General features: G+C 38.9%; 3 protein-coding genes across 3 annotated transcripts; 1 reads left to right on the top strand and 2 right to left on the bottom strand.

Annotated features, from left to right (window-relative positions):
* Positions 1–95: 95 nt before the first annotated feature.
* LOC135666236 (dehydration-responsive element-binding protein 1G-like) lies at positions 96–1,159 on the top strand. The gene has a single exon (XM_065177804.1). The coding sequence runs from the start codon at positions 243–245 to the stop codon at positions 1,017–1,019; it is 777 nt and encodes a 258-aa protein (XP_065033876.1). The 5' UTR covers positions 96–242; the 3' UTR covers positions 1,020–1,159.
* Positions 1,160–1,422: 263 nt separating this feature from the next.
* Positions 1,423–8,884, bottom strand: LOC103983250 (flap endonuclease GEN-like 1). The gene is made up of 8 exons (XM_018825216.2): positions 8,514–8,884; positions 8,225–8,419; positions 6,945–7,115; positions 6,632–6,813; positions 6,301–6,532; positions 5,964–6,099; positions 2,873–3,345; positions 1,423–1,881 (listed from the first exon to the last, which is right to left on the bottom strand). The coding sequence occupies exons 1-8, from the start codon at positions 8,715–8,717 to the stop codon at positions 1,615–1,617; spliced, it is 1,860 nt and encodes a 619-aa protein (XP_018680761.2). The 5' UTR covers positions 8,718–8,884; the 3' UTR covers positions 1,423–1,614.
* Positions 8,885–10,180: 1,296 nt separating this feature from the next.
* LOC135584544 (sorbitol dehydrogenase) lies at positions 10,181–14,208 on the bottom strand. The gene is made up of 6 exons (XM_065177817.1): positions 13,969–14,208; positions 13,688–13,755; positions 13,352–13,588; positions 12,611–12,901; positions 10,947–11,134; positions 10,181–10,770 (listed from the first exon to the last, which is right to left on the bottom strand). The coding sequence occupies exons 1-6, from the start codon at positions 14,084–14,086 to the stop codon at positions 10,578–10,580; spliced, it is 1,095 nt and encodes a 364-aa protein (XP_065033889.1). The 5' UTR covers positions 14,087–14,208; the 3' UTR covers positions 10,181–10,577.
* Between the last annotated feature and the right edge of the window lie 553 nt (positions 14,209–14,761).

Here is a 14,761-nt window from a genome sequence, read left to right as displayed (position 1 = left end):
TCCCGGCAGCGCCGGGCTCTGACGACAGCCCGCACCGCCCCTGTCGTTGGACAAGTACGGTAATGCCAGCGCAGACGCGACGGCCACCTGTGTCGCGAAGGTAGAGCACGCCATTACCATTCTATCCTCGAGAAGGAAAAGAGTGGAGTGAAGTCGAAGGTCTCTGCTCGGCTTGATCCAGCTGTCGTCGTTGTTCCCGCGTTGCGAGGGCGACGTCGCCGCTTGCCGCTGTGTGTATATCTATGCCCGCATGGCTCTGCCCCTTCTTCCCCAACAACAAGACACACCTCTTCAGTCGCTCCACCGCACACTCCGGAACAAAGCGTCATAGCCGAAGCATGGAGACCTTCTCTGGTGGCGAAGACGGCGCCGCGTCCGCCTCGGGATCACGGGAGACGTGGTCCTACCCAACGGTGTCGCAGGCGCCGCCGAAGCGGCCCGCGGGGAGGACCAAGTTCCGGGAGACGCGCCACCCGGTGTACAGGGGCGTCCGCCAGCGGGGCGCCGCCGGACGGTGGGTCTGCGAGGTCCGGGAGCCCAACAAGAAGTCCAGGATCTGGGTGGGCACGTTCCCCACCGCCGATATGGCGGCGCGGGCGCACGACGTCGCGGCGATGATGCTCCGGGGCCGCTCCGCCTGCCTCAACTTCGCCGACTCGGCGTGGCGGCTCCGCGTGCCGCCCTCGTTCTCCGGCCCCCGGGACATCGCACGGGCCGCAGCGGAGGCGGCGGAGGCGTTCCGGCCGCCGTCGGACTCCAACGGCGATGCAAAGGAGGGGAAAACCTTTACAGCAGCATCATCGGCAGCGGCCACGACTTCAACGATGTCGCCGGAAGAGGATACCGGAGGAGGAGACGCAATCGATGCGATGGCTTACGACGACATGGATTTGGGCTACGGTTACTACTCCGGGATGGCGGAAGGGTTGCTGCTGGTGGAGCCGCCGCCCAACGGTGGGTGTAACTGGGACGACGTGGACGCAGGCGCTGACGTGCCACTCTGGAGCCACTCCATCTGACGACGGAGATGACAACGAGTTAAAGTAGCCAATATATTTTTTTGATGGTACAGATTAGGAACATGATAAATTACATACGATTTCTTCACATGAGATAGATATGTTTATGAGGGGTTGAATATATTACCAGCTTATGCAAAGATCTCTGTCAACATCTGCCTGATGGCCTCTCACATCGTAGGATCCAATATTGATGGCAGCATTCTATCGAGGCAAGAAAAGGAAGCCCTGTCACTGTCAAAAAGGTACAGGTCTCGTTATAAGGAAGAATAATCCAGGAGAGTCTTAGTAAAAGAAGATGCATACCTGCCCATCTGCTACCAACAATGGTAGTGATTCCCATCTTTCTCCACCGTTTTCTTAGTGATAAATGAGCTGAAGAAGCCAATTACAACAATTCAAATGTCAAAAGAACTTAATTGGTCAGGCTTTGTATCATATACTTCGATCACTAATTCTCAAAATGGGTTGGCCAAAAGAAGAGGCTGCCACATTTAACATCATTTCTTCATAATATACATGAAAGCGCAGAACGAGCAAAATAGCTATACAGACACGAAAGCAAAATCTAAACTAAGAAGAGAACGGACACAAGCTAGTCGAACAAGAGGCGTCTCCGAACAGATTTGGGTAAGTTCTTATCCACATCATCTGACTTCCTTCTATGATCTCCTGGTGACTTGCCTTTGCCTGATTTCTTCTCTGAGTCATCACCCAATGCAGGTTGAGCCAATACTTTTTCTGAACGGTAAAACTCGGTGATGCTAAGCTGGACGCCAGTGGATTTAGAAGGTGCCAATTTGTCAGACATACCAGCTGTGTACATATATTTGCTCTGTTTTGATCTAAATTCTTCTGACCCCTGCAAAGTTTGACAATTGAACCTCTTAATATACAGAAAGCTATCAAAAATTTCCCAAAGTTGGAGAACTAAAAGTGAACCTTACAAGATAGATTAAATCTGTGAGGTCCAAGATTTACTTGAAGGATAGAATTAAACGGTCCTAAAATAAGAAATACTTAATAATCTTTTATAAATTGAAGTGCTAATATGTTCCAATACTTCTGATTTAAGTACAATCTGAAAGTAGCAACAGATCTGCAGCGTCATCAACAAAATAAATTCCAATACTTCTGATTAATAGCAAGAAACATAGAATACTAGAAGAATAGAGGCATCAAAGGAGGAGAAGAAAAGCAAACATAAGTTGCAATAGAGGATAAAAGAAACCAGAAATAGTAAAAGGTCAGTGACCCTTTGAAACTGTAAAAATTTTTTGACAAACAAGCTGTACTCCGAAGCCAATACCCCAAGCAACCAGACTTTCTTCCTTCTCAAACTAGGATTCTGTTAGCTCGGTAAAAAAGCTAACAAACATTCTGGGAAGCAGGTGCCTACTATTATTGCTATAACATAAGAATTACTAGCATATACTGACAAATTTAATCTGAAAACTGAAAAGAAGCAAATCCAGTAATCTGGTCGAAACACAGCCAAGTATATGCATGGTAACTTGATACCAACATACTAACCTTCTGATTTCCCAATCCAATTTGACTATTTGAACTTTGTGTTGACTGAGTCATTAATTCAAGGACCTTAGATACAAAATAGCATAAGTAAAAGATTTAGAAGATTGTCCTGTTGGTTTTTGTATATCAGGTTAAAGGCGATCAGCTCATAAGCAATGTGCTCATAAGCAACACATTGATGTCCAAGGACACAGTAACTCCTGATTGACAAATAAACACAGAGAGCAAACACGTCGCCCTAGAAATACCTTATTACTGGAATAAATGTTACAACTAACAACATAGAAGATTGTTATGAACAAGTAAAGAATAGTGCGTACCTTTTCTTCCATGAAGTTGTTGACCTCTTTGGGAAATGCAGCTTGTACAAGATTTATGTTTTCATCGGTCAAGAGAAACCAGCATCCATTATCCACAAGAATTGTTGGGACATCTGGCTCATCTAATGGATCTGTTGACTCAATGGATCCCGATAATTGGGTCTGATCGACTTCAGTTTGCTCAGTGGAGACACTATGAACGACAGTATTGATGGCAGCTCTCTTCCATTTGACCAAGTAGTAAGGATGACCATGACTTATCTTCACCCGCAGAATGGAGTGAAACTTATATTGGTCATTTAGCAGTGAGCTCTCATTCTGAGTTGAGGCCATTTCTCTCAAGTACACAGTAGACAACATGGGAATCATCCTCTGCCGAATATAAGATGGCTCCCAGTGCTGGTGATAAGTTAGGAAGTCAATCAGATCCTCAACTTTAGGCTTATCCCAGCTAAGCGAAGGGCCATCCTTTTCTGCAGAGTACATTATAATTGACTAAGCAACAATCTTTTATAGGTGAAAACAAAGGTTGAGAAATTAATCATGAGTCTAACATAAGGTGGTAAAATGACAGAACATACTGAATCATGAAAGGAAGATAGTCAATGTAATCTTGGAGATGATTCTATCGGAACAGAAACTGTCCAAATAACATTTTCAATCTTCAGGATACTAGAAAATATTAAAGCATCAAAATTTAGGAAATGGTTCAGCAATAAGCAAATTAGAATTTGTAAGCTGCCATTTTGTTATTTATTCAACTCATCCTTAGTAATGTTTCGGCATTTAAGAACACCTCATGAAGCTGAAAACCAATATGATTATTGGATATGAACATTTAGAAAACAGAACATTTTAACTTGTCACCCAAGTATCAACACATTGCATGACCTTGTATGCTGTGTTATGCCGACCATGTCAAACTCTTGACAAAAGCTAATGTGAGACACAATATACTGCAATCCATCATTTCAATATTGAACAAAATCTAGCTTTATAAGCACAAAACATGGATTAGGTTACCAGGATATTAAATTTCATCGGGAATGGAGAGTAGCAGTGTGTAGGCCATGGTTTTACTTAAAAAGCCTTAACCGAACTAAACTGACATATACATCAGGTGCAATGTATACAGTCAATAGTTATCACAAGGAATGTGGTGAAAACTATCAGTTAAATTGTTCTAAATGGATAACACAGAATCAGCAGGTTCTTAGATACCAAGGCTCTATGAAGGCTCCATGCAATGGCTTGGAGACATCAGGAAGGTAATACAATGCCACCTAGAACACTGATCTAAATCATCCTTAGGTTGCATTGACTGCTCACTGACTTCGATCAATATAAATGTTAATGCTCACCTACCCCTACTTATCATTACTATCTTACTAAGCATTTAAACTTTACCTTAGAAAAATATGTGAGCCATACATAAAGTTTACACATTAATATGCATGTCTCTTTTTCCATCAATATGAATGGTAATAGCATAACTGTTATGCAAATTCTTTTGCTTACACTAGTATAAAGTTTGAAAAACAACATATACTTGCACTCGGTGGTGGACTACAAATATGTGTTTGATTTGGTATGACCTTGTATTCCTTTTTGTAAATGCATCATGTCTCACCTCAAAGAACTGCACAAATTCCATGGTACTTGTTACAGGATTGACATCAAACCAAGGAAATAAAAACCAGCACGTAACATGTACTCGTATGCAGTGTATGCTAGCGCACGCGCGCACACACACAAACACACATAGCTGTACTTGTATGCAGCTATGCAAATTCTTTTGCTTACACTAGTATAAAGATTGAAGAACAGCCTACACTTGCGCTCGGTGGTGAACTACTAATATATGTTTGATTTGGTATGACCGTGAATTCCTTTTTGTAAATGCATCATGTCTCACCTGAAAGAACTGCACAAATTCCACGGTACTTGTTACCAGTTTTACATCAAACCAAGGAAATAGAAACCAGCATGCAACATGTACTTGTATGAAGTGTATGCAGTTGAGAATAACATACACGTAACATATATATATATATATATATATATATATATATATATATATATATATATATATATATATATATGTTGTGTGCGCCCGCACGCACAAGTGTGTTTACATATATGTCCGTATGGTTGGTGACTGGGGTTGGATGCATGAGCATGCACTAGTATTTGAAGCCAAAACTTAGCATCTCTGAAGTCATCTAACTAAGAACAGATACAAATTTTCTATACCACTATGGGGTTTGACCCATGAGCACATGGTTGTATACTGGTATTTGAATCCATAACTCAGAATCTCTGAGGCAGTCATCCAATACGAAACAAAAAAAAATACTGTGAGGAGCCCATACATAATAAACTCTAGAACCCAATGCAATAAACCTATGTACAACATCTCCAAATGGCTAAAAAGAATTTGAAGTACATGCAACAATTCTTATCTACAGGAGCTACAAGGTCTATAGCTGCTTCCTTTGAGATAATTCTACTCATTCATGATATAAGGCACTACAGACAATGATAACTAATATCTCACTCATTACCAAGATTACTATAGGTGTCCAAACTCTGGATGAGGAACAATTCTGAACCAATTCATGTTTATGCTTCTTGTCATACTAAAGACTATATTATGGACTGATTATTAAGTCAAGTATTTAACAATATATTTGTTGGTTGCCCCAAACAAGTTAAATCTATAGTCACTTTCACAGAAAGGACACCTCAAATAGAAAACCATTAGGAGAAAAATCAACATCATTAACTAAAGCAGAGGGACAGCATTACACCTCCAAAGAATTCAAACCCTTGGCCATGTATGATAATATTGCTATAGAGCACAGGGCTGGTATATTTTGCTAGATTTATGACATAAAACAAAAAAAGCTCCTCACAAGGACTAATCCCAACTTCTGTACTACAAAGTACAAACCACAGTCAGAAGAAAAAAGAAGATTTTACATCAATAATTTCTACAAGACCTAGCACATCAATTTATGCATAATGAAGGTTTCCTGTTTTTTAGGGGACCACCAACACCATGATAAAATTCACAATTTTAGAACTTTACCGCTGTAATACCCATGGTTGTTAGCTAAAAATAATGCAATGATCTCATTGTTCGGAAACTTCGGCTCAGCAGAAATGATCTTGCACATCTTGATTTGCCAATTTTCACGTCTTTGATGCTCCTTGAACTTGCGCTCCTGCCATTACAAACCAAAATCACAAATTTACTCAAAAGGAGGTACAAGAGAAAACAAGTAGACAAAAAAGAAAAAAGGATGACAGACTCTAGATTAATTAAGATGCTCTTGAGAGACAAGTCAATGTTAAACTGCTTAAAGACAAAAAAGAAAAAGGATGACAGACTCTAGATTAATGAGGCAATCAGAAATAAAACGTACCTCAGCACAGCTGGAGCATGTGCATTTGAAACCAGAAGACTTTTTCATGCAGTTCCGAGAACCATTAGTAACACAGTACTCACAAGCAATTTTGAGGTGAGCACTTTTGCTGCCTGGATGACCACAGTTTGAGCAGTGTGGGGATCTTACATTTCCAGAACCCACACTTGACCTGGGTGACTTCGTAATTCCATTTACTAGGTCTATGTCCCCCTTGCCTATCTCCAATAACCTGTAAATCATGCCAAAATTGTCAAAAGAAAACATTTGCCTAATTGCTCATAACATCTAAACAAGTAAAAACAAGGCCAAAGATCAATCTGGCAGTTACCTATTCAAAATCTCATCCTCATTAAATAACCGGACGAAGCGAACAGCAGTATCAACCCCAAAACCAGGGACCCCATGTAAATTATGATCGCTGCCAACCAAAAGAGCAATGGCTATCAGCTGTTTTCTTCCCAAACCCAGGCCTGCTTCAATATCTGATACATTGTAGCATTCAAATGGTTCCTGATAAAGTGTGACGCTTATGCATGTTAGGGTGGAAAATCAAATATGCATGATGACAACAAAAGCAGATAAATATGAGAATGTACTTCAGTAAATCAAATATGACTGGGCATAAAAGACATATTCCTTACTTTAGAGTTAGATCTTAGTCTCTTTATGACGCATGTGGCTCCAAAAAGAAAGGCATCGCTGTCGGCAGTGATACAAGCATCCACATGACCTTCACTATTTAGTTGTGCACAGAGACCTTCAGCTTCTGAACGAGCTTCTAAAACAGGCATTCCTAGAAGTCTGAGGAGCTCCTATTATTGAAAAGGATTGCGCATAAATGACTACTCCAGTTATTTTAGAAAAACTGCATCCTTAAAGAAGTTAAGATAATATAAAATCAATAAATTATCAAAACACGGAGTGTACAAACTCCTACCAGGAAAACGAAATTCCAAAGACTATCCAACATCTACAACACAGTTAACACAGAAAAGTATCAAGAAAACATAGGATACCCAACTTTACCTAGTCAAGAAATGTTGTAGGAATTCAGTTGGCAAAACAACCTTTATTCTAAAAACCAAGGATGTAAAAAATGGATGAGTCGATGCATAATATTCCAACATATCTAGTGTTATGACTTGTAAAACATTAAAGTGCACAAAATATAAAGCATGTCTTATCATTCATAGCAATCAACGGATACTTTCTAGTCATATTAGTGTGTCATCCTTGCATCTTGCCTAAATGGTGTCCAACAGATGTAAGCACATACCATGGGGGAGAATAACATGCCAAAGCCAAACCATTAATGCATGGGTGATAATGGCAGTATCATCCAAAAGAGCCTTCCAGCATGCTCACATCTGTCGGCATATTTATGAAATGACAGGCAATTTATTTTAATGTGCAATCACATTGGTCAAACGAAAACCAATGTGTGAGGAAATTCTTTTTATTTTGGGCAAGAATACGCCAATTTTGATGAATTATATCTTCTGATTTATGATAAACAAAGAGGAACTTTGGATAGTATGATCTTAACATCAGAAGAATCATAAATTATGAAATGACAAATGAAAAAATTGTGTAAATGATGAACATGACTTTGTGTAATGCACATTCGATTGGCTTGTTCATCCATGGTCAAAGTGCAGGCGACCATGAAGCACCATGCACGCAATTACTCTAGCAGTAAGAATAATAGTCGGTGTGGGTAGTGTACAAGTGTAAATCAATATTAACTAGAAAAGTATTCCATTAATTCATCTTCTCTCTTTCTGTAGGTTTCTATTTTTTCTCTGGGGTTTTGTCTACCTCTGAAGTATATCTTGAAAACAAGCAATTAATAAGCAACCATCAAGAGGAGGCCATGACAAGTGCATTGTGAATACAGAAAACGCAATCATTTTCAGCTCACCATGCACTCCCGCACACATCTGGTGAAGGCCTGATTCCGCTGCTTCACTGGACTTGCCTCCCCCTCCTCGTCCTCCACGGGCTTCGGCAGCGCCGTGGGGTCCAACCCCGACATCCGAAAGAAGCGCTCGATCCTCGCCTGCGCCTTCAACGGCGACGGCGCTCCGTCCACCACGAACACCGGATACGCCCCCATCTAACCAAATATTCCACGGATCATAAACCCTAATCGGCCATCTTCCCTTGAGGAAAGGAGGGGGGGTGGGGGAAGCCGGATCGAGAAACCGAACCTTGGAGAAGAGAGCGACGGTGCGGAAGAAGGTCGTGCGGAGGTGAGGGTTCCGAGCGCGGGGGCTCCTGCTTCGGATGGCGGCCTCGTGCTGGACGAGCCAGAAGGAGAGGTCGACGGCGACGCGCTTGTCCCGGAGGAAGTCGACCCCTTCATTGTGCGCGTAGGGCTTCAACAGGTCCCAGAAGTTACCGCCGACGCCCATCTCGGGCGAGGAGACGGCGGCGAACGAAGAGGACGAGGAGGAGAACGGTTTAAACCCGGTTGACGACTGCGCCGGTTCACCCCGGTACGATGGCGACTTGATCGGATATAGCGGGTAAGCCTTTGAGATTCGTGAATGGCTCGATGGCACTTGCTGCACAGGATCTGACCATCAAATGGAAATCGAAATGAGGATTCGCATTTATGATATTTGATTAGGAAAAATAGACTATAATTCCCATCTTAAGATACAATTAAAATTTAATTTAATATCAAAGTTTAAGTTAATAATAATAATATGAATGTTCATCAAGATCTTATATATCAATTTAATCATTATTTAACTTCTAATATGGAACTAATACGATGGTTATTCTCCATATAAAATGAATACGATCTTATAATTCAATCATTATTCAACTTTCGACAGAAACTAATCGAAAAATACTTGAGTCTATGTAAATTATAATATATCCATCAAGCTCTTATAAATTAATTTAATTATTTTTTAACATTCAATATGATATTATTTGTTAGAATATTTTCGACCTGACATCTTCGTTAAGGATGAATATAATATATAGTGATGGCTTTACATCATGATGTTTATCTAATCTCATCTCATTTACAACTTGCCTATGTCCTTGATTTTAATATTATTTACCATGATTCAATTTGATAAAATAATAAATCTATTAATCTTAATGCTAAACTAAAATATTTTTAAGTTTAAATTAATTTTAATATGGTCATAAAATTCCCATGAACCAATTCAATTCATTACTCTATTACACTAACATGTATTTCACAAAAAGAATTGATGATTCTCCAAGGCCCAAAAAAACTCTAAAAAAAGCAAAAGTCAACCCAAGGAAGATCATAAGCAGTTCATTTTAGTGAATGCAGAGCTATATATTTGAAATGCATATTTCAAATATGAAGTGATATTTGTTTCATAATTTTTTTAAAATCATATCTAATCAAGATTTTGAAATGCTCAAATGCTAATGTTACCTTAGGATAGTATTAGTATTTTAATATTTTCGAGATGCTAATATAAATTTTTAGATTTTTAGAATACCATATGACATTATCTAAAATTATAAGATTACTAAAATGATTTAATAAAAAATCAACATAATTTATATTTCTATAAGATGCATTTTTAATTATTTTTTTTAAAAAATATATATATATATATATATATATTTATTTATATGATTATATTTTTATTTAAGAAACAAATTTTTTTATAAGATTGCATATATATATATATATATATATATCATTTACTAATTAATTTGAATAAAAAATATATTTAATTTTGAATAAATATTAAAAAAATTAAAAGAATAAATTATTTAATGTACTGTTGAGATATAATTTAATTTTACCCAACAATAATTACGTCAATGCATATATAAAACACAGTCTTCATCTATTACTTATCAAACACCTAAAACATTCTATAACTGTATGTTTACTCAAACTTTTATTCTCTAATTGTATATTTAAAATGTAAATATGTTCTCAAACACAACATATGTATATATATATATATACTATCATATCAACCCCTTTTGAAGAAATATGCTACAAACACTAGCATGTCTCGACTCTACTAGAATCTGAACTATCAAATTTATAGCATCATTACCAATATCTCCTCGGCAGAACTGCAACATAAACTCACTCGAACACTACCAACACTGGATGACCATGTCTTGGCAGCTGGAGTTTCAACATCAAACTTAGAGCATCACCACCACCATATTCTTAGCAGAACTGCGTTGACATCTTAGCATATCTCTTATTAGACAAGCTTAGCTGCTATAAGCACTTGATGACCGTGTCTTGGAAGCTAGAGGTTGAACATCACTTTTATGGCATCACCACCGCGAGCGCTGACTTCAAAGGCTTCCACCACCTCCTCCTGAGAGAATCCAAATCTATGTGTTATCAGAGGCTTGACATCAATCTTTCCACTCCTCAAGAACTCGATGCATAGTGGCCAGGTTTCCTTGTAGCGGAAAATGCCAACGACATCCACCTCTCTGTGAAAAACATACAAAGGAATCTTATAATCAGCAAGTAACGAATCAACTTCTCTCATCATGTCATATTCTAAATCTTTACTAATAAGATTTTACAGTTTGATATCAAAACTATTCTTTCAAATGTTCGATCATATGTAAAAGTTTTCATAGGTCAGTCTTGAAGAATGTTGTACCTTGCTGCGGCAGGAGTAAGGGGGACAGTCATCTCATTATGTCCCATGCCTACAAGGCAAACTTTACCACCAGCACGGGTGGCATTCAAGGCTGTCGACATTGTTTTGCTAAACCCAGCACAGTCAAAGCTCACATCAATGTCACTGCCCATAGCCTTTTGTATCTGAACAACATCCTCATCTATGTCCTATAGATGTAAGTTGTGTTAGACAGCCACACCACAAGCAACTAATAGCGGTGACATCCTCAATAAACACAATAAAAAGCAACTACAATGAAGAGCATGCTGCACAGACAAAAAGGAAATCTGTTCCATTACCTAAATAAATTCATGACAAGTGACAATACCTATCTTGTTGGAGTTGCTTTTAGCATTGATGGCAAGAGAATATCTAATTAAGTCCGCATTTTTATAGCATGTCATTTACACACCTAACATGAAGAGCTGAAAATACCCATCCTTAAGACACATACATCCATCTCCATCTTTTGGGATCAGATAACTTCATGGAGAAAAATGCAGAACACATCCAAATTTGTTACTTCCAAGCTTTGTTTGATGCTTCATGAATAATTACATTGGTTTCGCAGTGGTGTGCTTTTGATGTGATTTTTCACTACTCCAACCTTGATCTTCATGTCTTCTAACAGCTTTTATCTATTAGCAGACTCTTTTACCTACATAAGAAGCACCATCCAGCCTGGCACCAACTGCAGCTTAGATTGAACCCAACCAATCCAATTTTGTTATTCATTTCAAACCAGGATTTGTCTTTATGAATTCACATATATAGTCTTCTGCATGAAATTAAAGGTTGTGAACAACTTTCACATTTACTCTCAATTGACAAGTCACTTCTTCCAGTTCTCCAACATTAATAAGAACAATCCACAAACACTATGCCAGAAAACAAGAACATCAACTTGCTTAAAAGCTTTTGCTGTACCATGCATCTAATAGGAAACATTCTGACATCAACTAGAATAAATAAGTTATCAACAGATGCCCAAATACCACCTAATAACATAGCTTTAACCCTGTGATGCAAGTTGCAACCATCATTTAAATTCTGACATACATCAGGCAGACAAAAACTTGGGAACAAGTTGGACCAATCTAGTGTGAGTAGAAAGAATAATCATACGCACCTCATCTATGATCAGTGAGTGGTCTTAGTTTCAGGGTAAAAAGAGACTTCTAATTCATATCAACTCAAAGCATCCACGTATGGATCCATAACGGATTGTTTTTGTTATTTGTATCAACTCAAAGCATGATCATGACAATAGCAACATTGATAAAGGTGATGGAGTAGATGATTCAAGTCAAGTTGATGGAATTTCTGCGAACTTATCATTAAAAATGAATTCAAAAATCGATCGTAACAAAGAGAGACACATAGGGTGCTGAAAATAGATCATATGACACTACAAACAAAGATAAATTGGACCAGAACAATATGAAATATAGAAGCCCAACCAATGTTTGAACAAAATGCTACATTAGATAATACGATATGTCATATCAAAAAGCTTATAAATCATGTTCAAGAATTTGCAGATTAGAAAAGATAAGGAAATTATTGTGAGTAGATCAAAAAGTTAAATAGCACAATATACTGCACTACTAATTCTTGATGAAAGCGACTAAATAGGCAAGAACCTGATTGTTTGTAGAAACTTTTACAACGTCATCTGCACCAAGAGATTTTGCCACAGATAGACGATAACCATCAACATCCACTATGATGATTCGTGGAGCACCGAAAGCACGAGCTGCGAGCATTGTGACTAACCCTATTGGCCCAGCACCCATAATTAGCACATTAGTTTCTGAACCTACATTAGCACGACGGCAAGCATGGATCCCAACACTAAGGGGCTCACACATTGCCCCTTCCTCCAAGCTCACATTCTCAGGAAGCTTAAAGCACAAATCAGCAGGATGTACCACCTGTAAATGCAGCACAAATTTTCATTAATTCCAAAACCAGCAACTGTGCACATTACTTTTTGAAACTAATTTTTCATGCAAGTCATACAGGTTGCATTGCAAGCATATCATATGATAAGATCCATGATTGTTAGCAACAATAGAATTTATAGCTGAAGATTATCAACACATCAACAACGACACGTTTTATGTTCAAAACAAAAAAAGAGAAAGTGGAGAGACCACTTATTAAGTTTCTTAATGCATTGTCATCTTCTTCAGCAACATAGAAAACAAAAGTTTAGAGACTTGATTGTAATTCTTTATTTTTCTTCTTAATCATGTTACGAGGAAATCCTACTCATTAGATAAAGCAAATTACCTCCAAAATTCTAATTGGAATTACAGCTTCTTTCCCTATTTTTTTTTAGCACAAATAGAATATTTTGGGTAAAATCTAAGCTTTGGCACCTGATTAGCTAGGGAGCCATGAACAGGGGGTGTAGCGAAGAACTTCATGTCAGGGCAAAGGTTATAGCGGCCACCCTTGCAGTATTTGCAGCGCCAGCAGCTGATCCCAGGTTCTAACGCCACGCGGTCACCCACAACCAGGGACTTCACTTCGCTGCCCACCTCTTCTATTACCCCAGCACACTCATGCCCGATTACCATGGGTTCTTTGACAACGAAATGGGCACACCTCAGGGTCTGCAGTTCTCAGACAAGATGAGAAGGGACATCACTCGATTCATCCAAATCGCTGTCCTCTCAAACTAAAATAGCAAGGATTCCGTAAGCAAACCTAACCTTGAGGTAATGAACATCACTGCCACATATGCCGACAGCCTTCATCCTCACCCGAACGTCGTAAGGCCCTAAAAATTTCGATTTTGATCAGTAATCTCCACCAAACAATCGTCAAGATAACTCCTTCCCCAAAAGAAAAATAAAGCCATGTTTGTACCCGTATCCATATTCCATGGTCAAGGACTCAAGATCGGTTCTCGAATAAGAACATCTAAACTAGACAGCCGTATAGAAGCAAATCAAGCCGAGAAAAGAAAGAGATGATGGAAGAGAGGCCAAACCAAGAGACGGGAGTCGGAAAGGTTGGATCTTGAGGGTATTGACAGACACCAACCACGCGGCCATGTTCTCCTCTTCCACCTTCGCCCCATCTCCGCTTCCTTCTCCGCCCTTCCCCATCTCTGTGAATGCCGATCTGCTGCTGCACTGACGGTGGTTGCTATATAGAAGGGCTTCAAGGGAGGACAAGGTGGAGAGCTCCGATAGCGACGGGGATCAGAACAGATGACCGTAAAGACGGATTAGCGGCGCGGAAGAGAGATACTCTCAATAATTGTTCCTTATCCGCCACACGATCCTCTAACTGAACTCGAAGTCTACCATAGTAAACTTACCCGCTGCGCACCACGGTTGATGGTGGTGGACCCCACATTGTGCGTCCAGTGGTACAATGCGTTGGTAAAGAATGATGATATTGTTGGATGGGAAGAACCAATGCTCACACCATATGAATGTGGTGATATGGTCCACTCATTAGACATGAATTGTCATCATTAAAAGGACTAGTATCAAATGCATGTAGTGTTAATGTGTAATTAATTGTAGCTTTTCGTTGTGATCATGACAGCATATTATATATATATATATATATATATATATATATATATATATATAATTATAATTAAGGGGCACAATAAGTTAAAAATCTAATAGTAAAAAAAAAATTTTAAGTAAAATATCCTAAGATTTCTCAAGATAGTCATTCATCATTTTTTATTTATTTTTGAAAATAAGAAACTCATGATACTTCAAATTGCAAGTATAATTCACCATTTATGACCTCTTACGTCGGAT

This window comes from Musa acuminata, unplaced genomic scaffold (genome assembly GCF_036884655.1).
Source record: "Musa acuminata AAA Group cultivar baxijiao unplaced genomic scaffold, Cavendish_Baxijiao_AAA HiC_scaffold_1077, whole genome shotgun sequence".
NCBI lineage: Eukaryota > Viridiplantae > Streptophyta > Magnoliopsida > Zingiberales > Musaceae > Musa > Musa acuminata.
The sequence above is the reverse complement of the archived record's forward strand: the minus strand, read 5'-3'. Positions and strand labels throughout refer to the sequence as shown.